Source organism: Onychostoma macrolepis, chromosome 17, assembly GCF_012432095.1.
Source record: "Onychostoma macrolepis isolate SWU-2019 chromosome 17, ASM1243209v1, whole genome shotgun sequence".
Classification (NCBI taxonomy): Eukaryota; Metazoa; Chordata; class Actinopteri; order Cypriniformes; family Cyprinidae; genus Onychostoma; species Onychostoma macrolepis.
Genome location: NC_081171.1, coordinates 5,041,416 through 5,063,872, shown reverse-complemented (window position 1 = coordinate 5,063,872; position 22,457 = coordinate 5,041,416). Strand labels below are relative to the sequence as shown.

The 22,457-nt window shown below is 37.1% G+C and overlaps 1 protein-coding gene across 7 annotated transcripts in view; it reads right to left on the bottom strand.

Moving 5' to 3' along the window:
* LOC131523236 (neuronal PAS domain-containing protein 3) overlaps positions 1-12,759 on the bottom strand; it is a 313,372-nt gene extending 300,613 nt beyond the window's left edge. For 3 of the 7 annotated variants that reach the window (XM_058749410.1, XM_058749407.1, XM_058749411.1), the window contains exon 1: positions 9,807-11,266. Coding sequence is in view for 4 of the 7 variants with exons in the window: in XM_058749407.1 (XP_058605390.1) it covers positions 9,807-9,856 (50 nt within the window). In the remaining 3 variants the exon portion in view is untranslated. Of the gene's footprint in view, positions 1-9,806; positions 11,267-11,656 lie in introns of those variants that run through there. The other 4 variants (XM_058749405.1, XM_058749406.1, XM_058749409.1 and 1 more) reach the window with 3 other exon arrangements.
* Positions 12,760-22,457: the final 9,698 nt, after the last annotated feature.

Sequence of the window (22,457 nt, the reverse complement as noted above, 5' to 3'; positions counted from 1 at the left end):
GACTATCTACATTTTTAACCACTGACACTTCTTTTGTCTCTGAGGTACAGTATTTCAGTTTTTGTCTCTTAGGTAAAGACAGAAGAGAATTGCACAGAACAGAGGAAGTTGAACAGTAATTTCTATGGAGAGGAAGACGGAACGAGCCAAATATCATGCGTAACATCTATCTCAACGTGAAACATTAGCTTTAGCTATCAGGAGCTCTATACAGCCTCTATAAAACTACAACATCATCAGCACTGGAAGGATGATGTGCTAGGCTAAGACAAATTTCTCCAAGTCAAGCAAAGGAAACTTTTAATACAGTTTAAAAAGTTGTAAATAAAACAAAGAGTATTGGAATGTTTTACAACAAAATATCATCAGTTTCAGTTCAAGATTTCATGTTGAAGGTGATGTTTCTTGCCTCATTTTTCTCCAGTGTATAACTTACTTTATTAAGGGGAATCTTTATAATAATAAATAAGACTTAATAAAGCATTATGTTCTCTAAAAATGTCTTTATGTCACAGTGTCTTTTACCCACTGAAATATTTACTATCTGGCCATGTGAACAGTTTTACCTACACAAACAGAGGAAAAAACATGTTACTTACAGCTTAACTGAATAAATATCACAAAATTGAATCTGGTTTTGAGGTCTTTCTATAACTACTATGGTTTAAAGCCAAAGGAAGAGATCCGCTTACATGTGAGGGTCGCAGAGGATTTACAATAAACTAAGATCAACAACTCGAAACTAAATTTATACCCCGGACAAATAAACCGGCAGAGGCAACGGATTGTTTTCTTTCACCATGTGACCAGGTTTATCGTCCGGTATTATAGCAGATAGATGAGTTTAGTGCAGGATTTCAGTTTGAGAATACAGACTGATAGACTTCCACTCTTCCATAAAATTCAGCATCTCAGCATTTTCAAATCGCGTTAATGCTTACATAGCAATAATGTTTTTCCCCTCTCTCTTTTTCCCGAAAGTCTTTAGAATGTATTTAAATGAGAGATTTAGTTAATGAGTTTGGGCAAAGTCTGGAACAGTCTTTTAAGAATTATCATTCTCATTAATTTTCAGAATTACCCACTGTGTTGTGATAGCTGTCATGGACTTTAGAGTTCAATTAACTAAATACTGAGAACGTATATATATAATATACATACACGTGTGTCTGAGTATGTGCGCGAGCTGTATGCATGCACGACCCTACCCAAGCGCACTTATGTATGCATGCATGCATTTGCGATCTGTTTTATTACAAATTTCTGCAGTTTACCATTTCATTCTGGGTTTATGCAATAAATATGCAAGTAAACAATTCCAAGAAAGCAATCCGTGATCCAAGCAAGCTAAGATCTTCTACTTAAGTCTGCATCACAATCAGCATGTATCTGCTATTTTGTGCGGTTTTTGTGCTCAAACCCAGATTCTCTGGTAAGAACTAGAGATTACCCACAATGCCGTGCAGCAAAATCATGACATAACAATAGCTGAAGGGCACAGAATGCAGGTGGAATAATTCAGGCCCTTTTAAGGACACACATCAAAGCACATTTCTCAAAGAAAAATTAAACAAAAATTAACAAATTTAATTAAAAAAAAAAATGAATCTATCTTAAAAAAAAAAAAAAAGGGGCAGCCAGACTAAATTACTAGATTTATTTCAATGTACTAAAATATGAATTAAAATTTAAGAAAAATGAAACATATAAATAAAGGTATATTTAAAAAATTTAATATAAATAGTAGAACAATCTATAATAATATGACATAAAAATAACAAGAACTATCAGTTAAAGGTCAACTTGAAACAAATTTCGCAACCTGGTTTAATTCTTTATTTACATTCTGATTAAATATTATGAAATATTATGAATTATTTTTTTCCTTGGAATATGAAAACTGCACATTGAAACCAGGACATATTATGCATAAATATGCATGTATGCGTTACTTTCTACATTTTACCATTTCATTCTGGGTTTATAAAATTAACATGCAAATAAACAATTCCAAGAACGCAATCCATGATCCAAGCAAGCCAAGATCACAATGCAGCATGCATCTCCTGTAAGAATGAGAGATTACCCACAATGCCATGCAGGAAAAATCATAACATAACGAAAGTTGAAGGGCACAGAATGCAGGTGGAATAAATCAGGCTCTTTCAAGGACACGCACATCAAAGTGTGTTTCTCATTCTTTGACTTTTGCACCGAAGTAATTACTATATGAGTAAACATTTGTTTTGTTTTCTATCATTTCATCCTGAGGAGTGCCCACATCAGAGGCATAAGTGTTTCATTACGCCTTTATCTGTCCACAGTTCTTGTGAAGCAGGAACAATTAACCCTGCCTTCAACGTGATTGATATAGGCTTTGCTTTCAATTTGTTCCACTACACAGATCATGAAATTCGCAATGTGCCCATCCTTATTGACCTAGACTTTCAAACACAGGGGGCTACAATGAGATGAAAAGAATTAAAAAGAAGAGAGCCGTGCAGCCATGAAATAACATGGGAGAGAGAGGGGGGAAAAAAATGTATGTGACCTCACAAAACCTCAACTACTTCAAGTACACTTTCTGGAAAGTTGTTTTCTGTTCCGTCGAAAGCTGTCCTGTACGTTTCTGCTCTCTGAGTACCGTCTGAAAGGCGGAGGAGAGCTCTCGAGATGTCGGCATACACGGTTATGTCGTAAACACGGCTTGCTTGTTCATGAGCAAAATTGAATTTCTATCGCTCTTGCCAAAACCAATCTTTCAAATGTGAACCCCTGAGCTTAGTTTGTAAATCATTAAGAGGCAATGAAAATGCTTGTTTGTGGTATACAGCTGCTTTAATAAAACCGACAGAAAATACTCTGGGTTTTCAAGTGATTCATGTGAAGTGACGGACGGACGAACGGTCGGACGGAAACTGATTTCATTGTAAACTAATGGCATATAGACAGGACAGACAGATAAATAGGTAGAATGATAGGCAGAACGATAGATAGAACGATAGATAGATAGAATGATTGATAGATAGAACGATAGAACGATAGAACGATAGATAGATAGATAGATAGATAGATAGATAGATAGATAGATAGATAGATAGACAGAACGATAGAACAATAAAACGATAGTAAGACAGACAGACAGGAGGATGGTTAAATTTAGAGTTAATTGTAAACTGTTAATTGTCCACATTAGTCTAACTATAGGCTGTTTACAGTTGTCAAGCAAATATAATATAGTGTGTACAATCACAAATGTGAATTTATTGGATTTAACAGCATTTTCAAATGCAGCTCATCCAATAAGAAATTAGACTCTGAACTATCCATTTGATATACTGGTAAATATAGCACAAATATGTCATATGTCCCTTAAATGTCCCTCTTGCAAAAGCGTGAGCTAGCGTGTGTTTACTTTAGCTGATGGCTATTGTGCTGTACAGTATCAATAAGCAATTTGACCTTTTCCCACAGTCTGCTGCTGGAAAGGCCTTCATTTGTCAGGACTGTGAGCTAATTTTAGCCTTTCCCTGACGAAAGACCTACTGTTACTCTATTACACGCCACACACGGACAGATATATTATCAATTCAAAAAGTTTGCCTTTGGTACGTCAAAGCACAGGAAGTGGCAGGAGACACAGAAGTGGCTGACACAGCGTCCTGCGGTGCTGCTTTAGACGAGTGTACCCGGTGATAAGCCTGGGAAAACGCCGGCACAAAAGCAGTCAGTAAATCCCCGCAAAGGGGGCTTCTTTAGGTGACGACATGCATAAGGAATGCTATAGAGAAAATACCTCGGCGTGCTGGAGCTCCTTTGTAAGGCGAGGTGATGGGGGCTTACCTCCATTTACAGCCAAATCACAGCTATGACATTCGCTTATTAAAGTGACAGGTGGGCTAGCGAGCATATGCGCCACAAAATTTATTTATCTGGGTGTGCAGCGGGTATTACAGTGAGGTGCGAGGGCGGCCTGTGTCGAGTCATGTGGGCTGTGTCTTCTAGCAGCTCTTCTGCCGAACCGGAATAATCAATTGTAATTTTGCACACAAAACTCGGGATAGCCTACAAAGTCCGTGCAGGTGCGGATGATCAAATTGCCACTTGATAAGAGGAACTACTACTTCAAATATAATTTAAATGATCATTAAATTATTTATTAAAATGAAATTTTATATAATTTTTTCACAGGAACCATAATTTTTTAGCTACGTAAATTAAAAAATTTAAACTACATATACAGGTATATATATATTTATACACATACACACACCCACACACATGTACATTGCTTTTTTATTACATGCATAATTTATGTATGCAAATAAAATTGGATGTACTAAATACAAGAACACATACAAAAATATTGCTGGGCAGTAATGTAGGTTTGTGATGATATAAATCATCAAGCATTTACATTTGTACTTTACATCAAGCGGTATACATTTTACATGTGTATACTGAATGTATGTGTATGTTGAATGTACAACATTAATATATCGCTGGCCAATAACATAATTTACAATTTGTGACAATATAGAGAATCAAGCAGTTGAGATCTCCTATATTGTACACATTGTATACTGTATCTGTGCGGATAAAGTACTATATAAATATATTGGTGGGTGAAATTGACAATATAGTTTATATTTTGCCGTGATATAAACAATCAAACAGTTGTGTTCAGGAAAAGCAAAAGTAGCCTAACTGTATTTGAGTGGTAATGTGCTTCTGTTCTGAATTTCCAATCCTAAATAAAGCTATGGAAAAACCGTGTCGCATCCAAATCTAACACAAGCTTTCAATATAGAGAAAAGTGGCAACATCTTCAAATCAAAACGATAAAAGCATTGTTCGATGTGTGCAAATATGTGCAAATCCAAACCCAAATCCAAGTATGCAATGCATTAAATCCATTTTCTTTGCCAATGCATATATAGGAGGATTACACATGTATTCTGGAAGCGCTGTGGAGTTTGTTCGGGCTCAGAAGTGCTGCTGGAACACTAGAGGGGGCGAGTAAAGGGCAAGGCTTGCTGCTAGCATTAGATGATCGCGGCACAGCCAAACCAAAGAAGCAGATGGGAGTCAGCGGGCAGAACATCTGTCTTTAGAGCCAGATACTAAATGAAGGTCTTAAAACCACTGTGGACATTAAACGCGTAGAAGGGGAGCTCGGGTTTTACCGCAGCCGCAAACCATAACAAAACCTGTGACATTCAGAAGCAACACTTTAGCCGCCTAGAGCACGATCATCTCTGATCTCTTCTCTCTGGCATAAAAAGGCACGTATGTACTGCCTTAAGTCCTTTGAAATATAAAGGCCTTCGATATAGAGAAGTCAGCTATCAGTACAGGGGAAACCGGGGCTAGTTGTCACAATCAAACGTCCAGTTACAGTGATTTTGTATGCTGGTTTCAAACGGTTTAAAAGATGTTTTGAAGAATGTTGGTAACTAGAGCTGCACAATAAATCGCATGCGACTGTCATGTGCATCTCGTCAGTAAAGCAGGTTCTGTGATTAGTAGTAAATCTCCTGAAAGCATGTGATGGAGATTTACTACTAATCACAGAACCGGCTTAACTGACAAGATGCGCATGACAATCACATGCGATTTATCGAGCAGCCCTATTTGTAACCAACCAGCTGCTGGTAGCCATTGACTTTCATACTATGGAAGTCAATGGCTACCGGCAACTGTTATTTAAAATACCTTATTTTGTGTTTGTGAACAGAAGAAAGAAATTCATACTGTACAGGTTTGGAACAACATGAAGCTAAGTAAATGAATTTTCATTTTTGAATTAACTTTCCCTTTAAATTAGAATAATTTTGAGAATTTCTGTCCTGTACACTAAAATATCTAATATCATCATATATTTAGGCTACTGTTTAAACAAACAAAACCACACTGATGTACATTTAGAAAAGAGACACTAAATAATGAAAACTATTCAGCATTTTTCTATGTCAAGTTGGACATCTTTGATTATATTATATTTTGCACTGTTTACATTACTGTTTCATGAATGGTTTTGTTATATAATTATTTACGGTTTGAATTATGCTGAAAAGCCTGTATTTGGTCATTTAATAGCAGGTTCCATTGTGACAACTTACCCCATAAAGTACAACAATACACACCACTATTGGGGCACATTGTCACAAAGGTCAACGTGTTGAATAAATGTTTTCTTGGACAAAAATGGTAGAAACTGACAATCACTGAAATAAAAAGAAAGAAAAAAAAAACTTCAGTATATATACACAAAGGCAAAAATGAAAAAGGTCATTCAGTGTTCCATTGCACTGATCTACCTACAACTGATTCCCTGATATGTCCATAAAAACCTAAAATAAAAGAACAATCAAACACCTCAGCTCAGATGTAGAGATGTATACATCTCACGCCATGAGCCGTGCAGTAATGCATCGAAAGACTGCACGATTACCTTTGCGGGATGTATCTTCTTTATGTCTGCCTCTCTGCTCTGACCTTCACAATAACAGAGACGAGTGGTGGCTGGCGAGAGCCGCGGTAATCACCGCACAACACGCAGAGCACCAGCCACAGATGGGGGCTGGAAATCCCTCTTAATTGTGATAAATACACATCAGAATTGCTTATTTGCCTCCATTCCATGCCGCGTTCGACGTTGGCGAATCAACGGGTGCAATTGGTGCGTCCTTTGTGTGATGGTATAGCTCAGCTTGGGCTGTCTGCCTCTCCGGCATTTGGAGAACATCGCCGCATTGTTTCCACCATAAACATACGCATATCTAATACTCAGTGATTTGGGAATAAAAAAATAATCATAAACACAGCACACTGACACTCCTGAGCGTTTAGCGAGATGCTGATATTCATAATTTCACATCAAAGGATTATTACAATGAGCAGCAACATGTCAGAATGCGATTATAATAACAAACAGGCCAATATTCATCAATTACATGTGTAGCTGACATGAAATATTTTCAAGAAGTTGCAGCGTGACATGCTACAGTCCAGTTTTTAGTTCATTTTATTATAATCATTATGCATGCAGCTTTTATGAGCCCATATTAATTTAGAACCTATACGGAATAAATCTGCCACACCGCAGGCCCATTTAAAACAATCGACGGCGAAAAAACAAAAACAAAAGATGTACACTTTCCCTTATACATTCATTTACATTTTTAACCTGAAACGGAAGCGATATGCATCACATATGGCGTCTTGTTAATGGACCTGTTGATACACAAGCCATTAGAGAGACGATACTTTATAATGCAACACCAAATAAACCCCAAGCATTTCACAATGCCACAGCTCGGCTCTCAATCTATGGATCCACTGCTGCACCGTAGGAGAGGAAATGGAACAATTTAGCACTTTTGTTTGCTCACAGTGAGGGAGGGAGGCATTGCTTTCTTCAACACAAAGCCAACTTTGTGTTTAGTGTTGTGTATAAATTCACGCCAACCAATCTCTCTCTCTCTCTGTGAATTCGCGTCCAACTCCTTCAGAGTTGCTTCGCCCAAGAGCACAATCCCTCCCTTCCCAACACTCGCTACAGCGCTAGTAAACAGAACTGCATTAAAAAAAACTCCCAAACCTTCCTTGAGAATTTCAGCCCCAGTGTTATTCGGTTCAACTCTCAAGTGGAGCCACATAACAAATCACAGAGTGCAATTTAGCCCTTCAGAATGCCGGTCGGAAACAGGTGATAAAGGAAGCACTCATGCACTGGCTATGAAGTTTCCCCCCCTCAAAATTAATTCCATCTTCAAGATTCCTATCTTTGCGATATGCTCGGAATGGCACACAAATACGCTCCCGCCAGAAAGATTACTGCAGACTGACTTAGCATAAACACCTCCTGCTGTTATGACTGGCAGGGGGTGGAATATAATTCTAATGTCGTGGCCTATTTAGACGTAGGTGCATTAGTGTAATCTGCGCGTTCCGAGTGCGAATTATAAAATAATCGAGCTCGATGAGAGTTTTGTCAAGCTTGCTAATGACAACCATTCACAGTCCGGTCAGGCACACAATCTTGTGGAGTTGCTACAGTATATGAATCGGGCCATGTTTACATTGTAAAATGTCACTGGCTCTACGGCTGATATTTTGTACACACACTGCAGGTGAATTATTGCATATAATTTAACATTAGTTCAACAAGCTGTACGCCACACGCAGACGCACGCAGTGCGGCGTGAATCAGTGCTGCCTAATTTAATACTCCTGAAAGGGAAGGAGAAAAAAATAACTAAAATACCTATTGTTCGTATGAGTTTATGTAATACACAACAGTGATACCCTAAATGTAATCTGACAGCCACTTGTCATCTAAACACAAAAAACCGATGCATTTGCAACAAGAAGTTTTGATGATAAAGAAAATAACACATACATGACTAGTGTAAATAAGATACAGCCTTGTTGCAATTTCAGATCATTAGTAATTTCATAATTGCAGATTAATTCAGCACAACACCTGTCATCTGAAGACTGATGCATATGCAGTACTCAGGCAAAATAGCAATACAACAATGTCATATTAAAATTTCAGATCGGCAAATCTAATCCTTAGATGAAAGAAATATGCACATTGAATCCATCTACATTTTCTAATAAATACATTTAATAGTCCTCAAACAGCCACTTGATGCTTTATGCACATATTAAAATGGTCTTATCACAATTTCAGATCTAGAGATCAAATAATTTCATAATTGCAAGATTTAGTGCACCACCACCTGTCATCTGATTGTAAAAGGCTGCTTAACAAGTAATATTCACACAAAATAGTAATAAAGTAACAGCATTTAAACATTCACCTGATTCATGTACACAATAGATTTCGATCATTTCTGATCTATAAGTTGATTAATTATGACAGCAATTTCATAACTAGATGAATTTAGTGTCACGGTTTCTTCATCCTCAAGCGTTTCTCAAACATCTGCTTTATGCACATATTAAAATAGTCTTGTATCACAATTTGACAAATTAATTTAGTCCACCACCTGTCATCAAGTGTAAAAGGCACCAGGAAATATACTCAATAAGCAAAACAACAACAACAAAATCAATCTTTTAGCATACACCCTACTATATAAAATATCTACAAATATAAAAATCTAGTGACTGCAATTGTGCACCTGTAATGTAACATATGTGTTAAACACCAATCCAAGTGAAAAGCATTTCAGCTACTCAGCAACATCCTTTAACATGACTACTGTATATAACTAGTCTTGTGATCAACTACTGTCATTTCCAAAGTGCAGATTTATTTACTGCTCAAATTACAATTCCCATCATGAGTTTCTGATCCAACAGAGGACTCAAATCCACATCAACCTATGCTGAAACTTCCTCAAACAGCAGCCTGGCGCACATTATTTCACAGCAGTAAACAGTGTGTTTTACTCAGATTGGCCTAATGCCGCGAAAACAAACGCCGAGCGGATACAACGCTGCAACATGGTCGCGTTCGAATGTTCACAAATTTCCCGCGAAACCTGGCAGCAGCGAGACACACGCTGAACACATTCAACGGTCATGTCCTCTGTCCACACACACACACACACACACACACACACACACACACACACACACACACACTTTCTCTCTCAGACACACACACACGCACAGCAAAAACACACACACTCACGGCTTCTGTCAGCGTGTATACCTGTTACCCAACCCCTCACACACACTCCTGCGGAAAGGGCAAAGTTTCACATCTCGGTCCAAAATGCCCGTCAGCGCACGCGTTTCCACAGACACACAACAAACCGAGCGTTTACCGTTCTCTTCTGGAAGGGTCTTGCTGAATGCTGGGCTTGGTGGGCGCCATCTTCCTGCAATTATTAATCACACTTTTTTCCTCCGGATTTCACGCGGCGAGCAGCTGACAGCGGAACCGGGAGCATTGAAGCAACGCCATCGGTGATACCGGAGCGCTCGTGCCCGTGTCTCCGTGCGTTAAGACGCGTTCAGACGGGAGCGAGACCAGCCGACGCTGAGATCCAAAGGCATGCCAATAAAGTGAGAGGAAACCCGGGGACGCTCGTGCGATCCGGCGGCTGTCCTCGCGGGGGAAACGAAGGCAGGAATCAGTGCACGAGAGGGGCTTTTACATCACGATGTGCCCCTCGAACACAGCCGCTTCTTCCCAGTATGTTTGTCCGCATTTTTCAGCTTTTTTCCTGCCTCTCTCTCCCTCTCATCTCCCTCTCTTGCCGGCGCAACAACGCCACTCAGTTGTAGTTGGAAATAGTTTGAGTTTATGGGGAATATACAGGTTGTTTGTGATGCATCAACGAAAGGATTGGAGAAATCGCTTCATGACACCTTTTGAACGTTTGCACGATGATGTTTGCTTTTGTATTTTCTGTAACGTGTCGAATGATATGATTGACAGCTGTCAAAATCAACTCGCATGCCAAGTTGGTGTTTATTTAATCTGAGACTAAATTATTTTGAACCAAGCACTAAGAGTGAAAAAATATATATATTTTTTTTCTTAAAGATATAAAAGAGATATATCTCTTATGCAATGTCCATGTGTTAGGTTTAAAGATGTGCATCAGAAAAACATACACCGTTAAAGTAATTTTTGTACTAATGCATATTCAGTGCATTGTTTATATTTTTCTACATCTTGACATAAATAAAGGCCTGTTTTCTGATGTGCATTAGAACCTGTGACCTGTCAAGGTCATGAGCTGACAGCCACTCCATTTAATGTCCTGTTCATTGTGTTGTGCTTTAAACAGACTGTTTAATTGAACGTGACAGTGTATGTAAGCATGTGTGCACATGATTTTGCTGATATACTAACGATCAGAGCATTCACATCCATTAACTGCCTAGCTTTAGAAGATGATGAAAATTACTGTGAATTTATGTGAAAAAAAATTCAAAATTAAGAATACAAAGTCTATTTAGCAATTTTACAGACTTTACGTAGACTTAATGTCTATTTGTATGAATGTAAATCACACACCATGTGATTTATGGTGTTTTCTTGGCTTTGGTGATTGAAGTTTTGCAACTAATTTTTTTGAAAATATCCTGTTTAATCTATTTAAAACTATTGTTCTAGGATGAAAATAAGAATTATGCATTGATTTTTGCATGCAGTTGTCATTTGAAATGGATCATTTCAGATCATTTGTTCTGAAGTGAGTTTTTCTGTGCATTGAAATAGTTGACACTGCCAGTTTTGTTATGATCACGGTTGCTTTGAATATTTAATATGATATAAAAGATGCTTATTTGTATGATAAATTTGAATACAAAACATTTATATTGACTATATGACTTTCTTTACATAATGGTGGTGTGTGTGAGTGTGTTCTGGAATTTGACACAGTAAAACTTTACAGCTTCAGTAAACGGCTTGCTTTATATCGTGTGGTGTTCTGTGTCTAATAAATGAAGCAAAACCCGGATCTCAGTGAAATTGAGATGTTAGGGATCTAAGTTTACACTTTCAGCAACCTCCAGGGAAATCCAATATTGCTTTATATATAAACCTGTTAACGGTGAATGTGAATGGACGCAACAAATATGACATGAATAGTATGAATGTCACCTAAACGAGAAAGAAAGAAACACACACACACACACGTTTTGCGTTTAGTCAGCGTACCTTTGTTGGTAAGACGTCAAGCCCTGGACGTTTTGCGGGTTCCCGTTAGTAGCTCCCGGGACTCTGGACGCAGCCGGCATCCCTCCACCGGCTCCCGCACCTGCAGCCGCCGCCGCCGTCACCTGAACACTGAAATCCGGGAAGATCCTGATCATCCCCGAGCGCGCACCGCGATGCTGCACCAACCGAGCGTGTGTGGATCAACCTTCCCTCCGGTCCGACAAATCACAGCAGCACAATCCCATTAGTGATAGAAACAAGCTCATCGGCCATTCTACGTCTTGTTTTCTGCTTTCAGAGAAGAGAACTGCTGCTTTTAGAGGGTTGGTGATGATGGTGCTCGCAGACTGCCGCCTCTTTGCGCGTCCTGTGCGCTTTTACGCGGAAAAGTTTCAAGAGCTCCAAGCTTTCCCGACGAATCCGAGCTTATGTTTTTAAAGGTAAACTTCCTCGAACGCGTGCTATTAAACCATATCCTCCAATATATCAATGCTCTGACTGTCTATGCGACTGCTTGTGAGCCAAGTTTGACTAATAACTGTCAGTTTAGGAAACTTACCAAAAAAAAAAAAAGTGACGCACTAACTCCAAAAATCTTAAATCAAAGTATCCTAATGTTATTTTAAGTTTACAGCGCGTAAATAATATGCATTTTAGTTCTGAATATACAGCTACAGGCTTTAAATAGCCATAATAGAAAAGAAAACGTACATGCGACCCTTTCCTTCTAGTGTAAAGGAATGTGTGCGTGCGTATAAATAAACGAACGCAGAACTTTTTATCAGTCCTGAAAAAGCTCTGTTGATTAAGATCAGAGACAGCTGTCCATTCCCAGTGTGGTTTAGGAAACAGATCTAAGTATGTACGCGAGGAAAGTCCAGTGCATGATGTGATCTGCTCGCCTCCTACTGTTGTGATGATGATGTGCTACTGCTTTCAGTTTCTGAGAGAAGGAACGATCAGCTTCTTCTTCTGGTGCTGATGCTGCAGAGGTCAGGTGCTGTCAGTGCTGCTGCCAGGATCAATGTCTAAAGCTGATGGGATGTTTGCTGTGTGCATGCTCCTGATGTGTTGTGTTGTGTTGCCCTGCTGTGTGTGGCAATGCCATCCCTATAGCGCGTGCGAGAAGATGAACTCAGCCGCTCTTGCAGCTGATTAACGGCGCGCGCTGCCGCCGCGCAGCCAATGGGACGCTCGCACGGGAGCGCGCAGCGGTTTACCGCAGCAGTTAACCCTTTAGGAGCCGAATGATGAGGACCAGCCTAGAATATTCACGGATGAGAATGACACATGCAACTGTAAGGTTAATCATGCTCACTGAAGTTATAAAAGCAATATTAGTTAAATCAAAAAGCACTACTGGAATGAAATAGGCTATACATGCATTCAGTGGCTATTCAAAAGAATATAAGCAAACACGCAGTTTTTACATAACACTTTTATAAAAAGAAGTTTGGGTTTGCAACTATTCAAATAACCAAAAAATAACCCGTTGAGCAAAAATGTATACAAATTTTATATGTTGCATCTAATGCAATGATATTTATACATTTTTAAATGTGACTTGTCATAATACTTAGTAGTAAAAGAAAGGGGTTAAAGTTGCGCTGTGTGCACAGATTTGTAGGTGTTTTGTGCTTATTAATATAAACTTTACACACATATTAAATATGGAAATTCATGCAGTTGTCGTTCTGCAATGATTTACAGTTTCTTTAAGATCTTGTGCAATAATTATCTATAGGCTACTTGTGGTGTGGTTTTAAATGTGTAATCTAGTAGACTTGGTATCAACATGGTAAACTAAACAGTTATTTTTACAAAAAAAAAAAGTATACTTGAAGTTCATTTTATTATGTATACTTAAATAAAGTTCACTAATATCTGTGTACTAATAGGCTAGTATATTTGTAAGCGTACTATTTCAATACTACTTGGGACGGAATGATAAAGGTCCTAGATCACATGTCACAACTCACAACTTTCAAAAGTGTATTATGGAGTTTTTGTCTGCTGATTTTTTTTTTTTTCCAGAAAGACATTTTGTCAGCTGAACAATCATATGTTGTCAAACAACGATGCAATTGAACGCACTGTACTTCTAACCCTAACTGCCTCATTTTCATTCCTGTCAGAAATCAAATATGCTGCTATCCTATGCTTTCAGAAGAATAGTAGGCTATAATTTTGCAGCATGTATATCTTAAGGAGAAAGATGGCTTGGTTTACAAACAAATGGAGAAAAGTTTGCCCGTGGTAAAATCACTCTCTCTGAGCAAACAAAATGATGTTGACTGAGTTTTGAGTGTCTCCTACTCAATTTCATGTTCGTCTGAAGAAAAATAAGCACTTTACACAAGAGCAGATGCAAGTACAGATGAAGAAATGAAATTAAGACTCAGAGAAAGGCAGAATGTTCTCTGCTGATTTAATTGTGCGGTGGTGGGCGCGTGTTGCTTGTAAGTTGCTCCTCATTGACTCTTCTGTTCTTGAACTGTCATTGTTGTGAAAGTGATTGAGTGTTAACCAATAAAATATTCCAAAATGCAAATATTGAGCTGCATCCACATCAACACTCATGAATCTTCTACTGTAGCTCACTTGTCCTTTGATAAACCAAAGACGGCTATCTGTTCACGCTGTATGAGTATAGCTTTATGATAGTTTATCAAACATTTGCAGCTTATTAATGATCTCAGTGTGGACATAAACCAACCTTTGAAATCAGCAGGAAGTCCTTGAAACCAAACCGTCGGATATCTGTTAGTCACCAGCAGATTTGTAATTGTCAGTGAGCATATTTACATGTGATGCATTTGTACAGAATGTCAAGTGACACGGCACAAAGGAAAAGTTCTGATATGCTTCACTGATGTATAAGCTTTGTCTCAGATGTTTCAAATCAAAATAGACAGAAATTAGGCAACTGCTGAAATACAGTAAGATTATTGAGCTGTAAAATGAATGTGAATAGCAGCTCGGATCATTTAATGAGATATGTTCATATTGAGATATGAAAATATATGAGCTCGTACACCGAAAAAAAAACAATTTTCACTCAGAAATTGCTAGTACATTTTACAAACAGTTACAATTAAACAGCAAGTAATACATTGAATTAAACATGAAAATGTTCAATAAAAACTGAAATAATATTTTTTTGTAACATGTACACCAATAATCTCTCATTTCAACTTTGAAAAATCATTGTTGACATGTTTACTTTGATTTCTTGGCAAATTTGATCACGATTTTAGATCTTATAGAGATCTCTTCAGAAACTCTGAAGATGTGACATTTCTAAAGTTTATTCCTCAGGAAAAACATCTGAGGAGCATCTCCATTGCTCTCAACTAATCTCATTGCTGTCTATCAGAAACGGCTTAAAAATCCCATGGAATAATCAAAAAAAATTGTTTAGAAACAATATTCACTCAGAAATTGCTAGTAAATTTCACAAAAACAACAGCAAGTAAAACATTGAATTAAACAAGAAAACTTGAATTAGAAAACTGGAGTATTTTCATGTACTCCAAAAAGGTATTTCTTAAATGTTTTTTGGCAAATCTGAGCACAATGAGATCTTAGTTGAGATCCCTTCTGAAATAGAGAAAATGTGAGATTTCTAAGGTGTTTTTTTCACATCTGAGGACGTCTTCTCTCAGTTAATCTCATTGCTGTCAAATGAAATGAAATGTGAGAATTTCTAAAATACAGTAAGAGTAAAGAGCTATAAAATGAATGTGAATAGCTGATCAGAGCATTTCATGAGAAATGTTTGAGTTTATATTGAGGCTGAGTTCATACTTTGATTTCTTGGCAAGTCTGAAGATCTCTTCTGAAACTCCAGAGAAGATGTGAGATTTCTAGGGTTCTTTCCTCAGGTGAAACATCTGAGCAGCATCTCCATTCCTCTCAATTATTCTCAAAGCTGTCTATCAGAAACTTCTGAGCTATTAAAGAGATCTCATGTGTGATTCTGTTGCCTGCGGGAAGGAACGTGGTGCACGCGCCGCACAGGTGCCCATAATCTCTCTGTTGTGTACAGTCTTAAAGAGAGAACGTTTTATTCGCTGTCTGCTTTGAAATGAAAAATACTCCCTCAGATTATCAGCGGACATGATTAAATAGCAATAAAGATGCACTCAGTGCTTCACCTGGGACAGTAAATGGAAAAGCTCTCTAATAAAACAGCCTTAACAAACAAGACAGCGGAGGGGCTTCTCTTCAGGGCTGTTTCTCAGTGATGGAATCAAATAGATTGCACTGGAAGCTTTAAACCGACACTGCAGCTCCTAATACAATTAGATTAACGCTGTCTTCTGTTTACTTCCCTGGGTATTTGCAGTGGTCTGTATTGCATTTATTTGTCTACAGTGCTCTGCTAAACTACATGAGACAGATCCGGGGCAGCGTGAGCCTCCTACATCACAGCGCTACGCGGGAGGTGTGCGTTCTCTTGAGGAAGGCTTTGGCAATCGATATTATACTGCTCAGCCAGGAACACAGAGTGTTGTTAAAAGACAAGCCAGATTATAAGAGAAGTACACTTATTATGAAGATACACAAAGTTTTAAAGTCAGGGGAAATTTGTTGTTTGGAGCCTCGGTTATGTTTCATTTAAAAAATCTACACACAAAATCCTGTTGAATTTGTTTGTTTTCTGTGACTGAGGTGTCAAAGTTTGAGTTTGGGTTTCACACACTGGCCTGTTATTGTTGAAATCGTTCATTTTAGATAAACTCGCCTGTGACTGGTCACATGTCATGTCTGTCAGATGATCTTTTCCTGTCTAAGTGGGTGGATCCTGTTCAAAATAAGCAGCAAAGTGGACCAGACCAGTCAAAGTCTATATGTCAGATACTAGGCTCATTTCTCAGGAGAAAATCTGAGATGATGATGAAATTTGCATTTGCTCTCCATTTAGTCTAATTGCTGTGCAGGAGAAACAACTTTAGATTAAATTAACATTTGTAAACTAACTTTCACAAGCGATTTTCTAGTTAAAAGTGCAATCAAAGTTTTTCCTCTGTGCTTTTCCTCAGTGTTTTTCTCATTAATTTTATAAAATAAATAATAATAAAAAAAAGCATTTTAGAATAATAGGTTTAAAATAATTTAGAAAACAACAGTTATATGGGCCTACTGAACATTTTCATTTCTTGTATAAATAAATCAAGGCTGATTGTGATTAGTGTACTTCTCATAGTTGTGATAGATAGATAGATAGATAGATAGATAGATAGATAGATAGATAGATAGATAGATAGATAGATAGATAGATAGATAGATAGATAGATAGATAGATAGATAGATAGATAGATAGATAGATAGATAGATAGATAGAGGAATAAACAGAACGATAGATAGATAGAATAGATAGATAGATAGATAGACGATAGATAGATAGATAGATAGATAGATAGATAGATAGATAGATAGATAGATAGATAGATAGATAGATAGATAGATAGAACGATAGATAGATAGATAGATAGATAGATAGATAGATAGATAGATAGATAGATAGATAGATAGATAGATAGATAGATAGATAGATAGATAGATAGATAGATAGATAGAGGAATAAACAGATAGATAGATAGATAGATAGATAGATAGAAGATAGATAGATAGATAGATAGATAGATAGATAGATAGATAGATAGATAGATAGATAGATAGATAGATAGATAGATAGATAGATAGATAGATAGATAGATAGATAGATAGATAGATAGATAGATAGATAGAATGATAGATAGATAGATAGATAGATAGATAGATGAATAGATAGATAGATAGATAGATAGATAGATAGATAGATAGATAGAATAGATAGATAGATAGATAGATAGATAGATAGATAGATAGATAGATAGATAGATAGATAGATAGATAGATAGATAGATAGATAGATAGATAGATAGATAGATAGATGGACGGATAGACAGAACAATAGAACGATTGATAGAATGATAGACAGACAGACAGACAGAGAGAGAGAGAGAGATGTGGCTGTGGTTCAGTATTCCAGTCTGAGGCGTCTGGCATTTCATCTAACACAATGTAAAGAACGTCTGAGTGCGACTTCAAATTGCACGAGTTGAAACAACACACTATATGATTTTGCCGTTGCTTTCTTGTCTCGGTTTTCATCCCTTCTGCTTTGTCTCATAAGACACAAGTGACAACAAACCCACCCCATAAATCCATTTCCTGCAGACAATACTCAAGTCTGAGCTGATGCGAGCTTTCAGCAGCTCATGATTTGCTCACTGAGGGTCAGTGGATTATTCTGGAAGCCAGCGGTGGGCTTCGCTCTCAGTCAATGCCATTCTTCTCCCAACCACATGTTGACAAGTCAGCTTAATGTGAAGCAGGATAAACTGTGATTGGGGCCGTCGGTCCTGCTGTTTGTCCAAACTCTCTCCATCTCACGCAAAAGAGAAATCTCTCTCCTGCTGTCTGAAGAAACACCGGCCGGGCCTCAAACTCGCCCACCTCTCTCCTCCCGGCTCCTCTCCTGCGACTCCTGCGATAACAATCAGCACAAGGTCCATGTTAAATGAAGTCAAGGGTATTTTTGCGAAGGAGTTTGGAGGTTGTACGACTGGTTGCCGGTGGTTTGAGCTTATCGGGAACGTGGCGTGTTAAACACTTTACGCGCTGAAATGAGTGTGTGCTCCATTATGTGATAATTCTGTCAATCATGAGGTCATCAGCACAGCTCCTATCACAAGAGGATAATTGGAGTTGTAACTGTGAATTACATTTTTTCTCTCCCTTCTTAAATGAAAGATAACAATACACGACGAATATGACTGTTTCTTTCTTACAGAGGTGATTACTGATGACGCCTCTTAATTAAAGTACCTCTGATTAGCTATTTTAATGAGAGAACATAACTTGAGAGAACATAACTTGAAATCTTTAACCTTTGCCTTTATTGGAAATTGTGAAATCTCTAAAATATCCAACCATCTAAAAAAAAAAAAATATTCTAAGAATGTTTTGTTAAGTTATGAAAACCTTAGAACATAGAAGTCTATAGAAGTCTTAGAAGTCTATGGGCAACATCTGTGACAGACAATAATAATAATTCCAAATCGTTTGTTAAACAAACATGTTTACAATAATGCACTTACAAAGAAAGTCTATGGAAGATATTCCAAGGGTTTAAAAGCTATTTTTCTTCCTTTTTTGAGGTGTACAGTTGTCATTTTAGTAGTGGGATTACTGTTCTAGGTGGATGAACGTCTCTCATTCACATATTCTTGAACATATCGTGTTTAAGTCTGGCTTTTCTTGCTGTACAGTGTATTTTAACATGTATTCCAGTGTGTTTTGCACTATAGACTTCCATTGTAAATGCATTACTGTAAATGCAATTATTGTTTTGTTTGTTTTTGGTGAGTCAAAATGATTTTCTGTGCTATTCAACAGTACGCCACAGACATTGTCAATAGAGCTTAATTTGTTTTTGTCTCAGAATGTTCATTTTTAACTGCATTGTTCTTTAGCCAAGATGTTGTATTTTGTTAGAGAGTGAATGGTCAGGACGGTTTAGGGAAACATTTCAGTTCCACGGACCAGCCTTCATACTGTTATTCAGTATGTGAAAATGTGGGCATACAGTATGTTTAAAAAATAACCTTACAAGCTGTGCTCATGCGATATGACATTCATTAGGATAAAAAGTTTATATCATGATTATGCTTCTAAAAGTAAGTGCCAAACTAAACCTGTTGTGTTTAAAAAGTGGGTACAACTTTTGTGCTGTGGGTCAAACTTACCCACATTGGTTTCCATGCAATTTGCCAAAAATTGGAGCTACAAAAAACAAAAACAAAAACAAGTCTTGTAGCTTGTAAGAGACTAAAAATATTAAATATGTGAAAAATAAATAAATAATGAATAACAAATTAATTAAGAATAAATTAATATATTAATAATTCCCTTCTATTTTACAGTGTTATTTCTATTGTGTTAGAGGTCAATTTCACTCACATATTTTTATATTCATTAGCTGCACAGACATAAAAAAAGAAAGAAAGAAAAGGAAAATATATATATATATATATTTTACTACTTGTAGTGACTATTTGCACACTATTTGAGGTATAAATATTATTTAACATTATTTGTACTTGTGGAAGTAATATTTATTGCTATTTACTTCCAAAGTTTTTTTGTCTGGTTCTCAATGAGGGTAAAATATCTTTCTCAAACGTCTTTTCAGTGGTGAAACAGTCTAGTAATTGAGATCCAAAAACACTAACGACCAAAACAGTCAATTTTCCTTGGATGATTCAGAAGACGAGTCTCAATTTTGAGTAAACCTTGAATCTGAAATTTCAAGTTCTCATGCATTTCATATTTCAGTGTCTGACAAGCTAAAGGTTTTATGTGTTTTTTTTTTTTTGGTCCTTCCAAAACATGTCGAAACCTTGTATGCACATTCATGACCCTAAATAAGTTCTAGAAGAAATAAATATTTAAACCAGTATTTTGAGCAGTATGACAATCGAGTGTGACCCCAACACATCGGGAGAGTTTTAAAGGAACTATTCACCCCAAAAATGATTTACTCACACTCAGGCCGTTCCAAACCCATATAACTTTTTTCTTCTGTGGAACACAAAAAGAGATGTTTAGCAGAATGTTTGCACTACAAAAAGGACAACACATTTTTTTTCCCATTTCATTCCTTTTCCAGTCCATTCACATATTCAAAATTAGATCTCATACAGCGTTCATGTTGTTTTAGAAGAATAAACAATGACAGAATTTCCATTTCAGGTGAACCATCCCTTTAAGGTTTTGATAATTAGATTTCAGTTTAATTTGATATATTTCTTAGCTTTATTCATCACGGGTTGTGCCGTGGTATTGTCTGCTGTGTGTGTGTCATTATATGTGGGTGGATGCAAATGCAACAGAAATGTAATACTTCCTGAACTTGTCAGAGATGAATTCTATCGGACTCTTCCTCCCCAGCACTGATGGATGAAGCAGATTGCATTAAAAAAGCAAAGGTTGAAGGTCACGGCAACAGCGTCTCTTACACTTCTCCAAACCTGTAATGAATTTTGAAAGATTGCCTGTGTGTTTGCAGAAGAGAATCGCAGATCAAGAGAGAATGAGCAATGAACTTCTGTGGGAAATTACACATGAAGCTGGGGAGGGAAATGATTGATTGGACGGGCCAAAGGAAAATGACATCATGGATTTTGTTTATTCTCGATGGTAAGCGGCACGTGGCCTTTTAGCCCGCCGTGTGATTTCACATCGGATTGTTTTCTAATATGCTTTGATGACACGTCTGGAATCCAATTACTCACCCTACAAATAACATGAACAAACTCAGCACACTGTGGAGTGTTTTAATGGGGGCGGCACCTGTGTCACCCGCCGATTCTCACACCCTCTCCAAACCTGTTACTGCTGCTGTCTGTGAGGTATCTGATCCCCCAAACCTGTGATATATCACAAACCACACCTGGGCCACATTCAACCCATAATACTGCTGCTGCTTTCGTAGATCATCTGGAATGCAGATGTAAAAGAAGCAACATGGCATTTCCGTCCTAATCGGGCTCATTCAATGCCATTTCATGACACAGTGTCTGGTACATTAATGTTTATTATGCATTTCTGAAATAAGACTCATTATAAAGACTCTAGAAATTGGTATTTTTAGATCATTTGTAGCGGTCTGACAATACAAATGCAACTGAGCCAAAAATAGTGCTTTTGTAATATGTTATAAATCTTCCTTATGTAAAACCATGTCCATATTCACAATAAAGAAATAGAGAGAAAAATGCAATTTTATGAAATATTAGTAACAGTGTGACCCATGTAAACACCAGCAGGGTAACACAAACATAATTTACATAAACAACATAAAACACCCTAAAACTAACACACGCACAAAAACAATCAAAATATGATTTGATATTCAAATCTGAGACCAAGTCGGTATTTAATATAATATTGTTTTTCACCAGAAATTTTATACACATAGATTTTTCTTAGAATATTTTATTAAATATATATGTTATATAATTGTTTTGTTGAGTATATATATATATATATACACATTGAGAGAGTTTATATATGTGTAATTCACAGACAGCAAAAATGATAATTATAATTTAATTAATTAAAACATAAAAACAGATAGATAGATAGATAGATAGATAGATATATTGTTAAATACAATTATTTGTTGTATAAGGTAAATTAACATACAAATTAAGGTTGTACTATAGCATTCATCTTTTTCATAAGAATTGCTCAAATCTGTTTTCGGTGTATTTTTATAATTTTTTTTAACTTTCTAATTCAATCAATGCTGCTGCTCTTGGTTTTGATAAGATCACTTGTAGTCTATGTCATTGTATATGTGCTTTGCTATTCTGTTCCATTTCCAGTACAACCGAACACTCACAATAAAAAAAAATGAAGTAAACAAGGTCATTTCATTCACTATAAATACTATTTGGCAGCACAGATCTGACTGGTGTCCTCACAGCCATGATGCTTTTTTCCAGTCTTTCAAAGGCCTATTATTACTTTGAAACATAAAAGCTAGTGATGTATAGACATCCTGTCAAGATATAGAACTCTGTGTTATGGTGACATGTCACGTTTAATATCGCGCCTTCACATCAAACCTTCCTTACACCGTCAAGCCCGCGGTCCAGTGCTCTGATGACACCCGAGCATGTTTGCATTGACGCATGCTTTAAAAAAATCATACAGAAGACAAAAAATGGTGCAAGGAGAGAGAAGA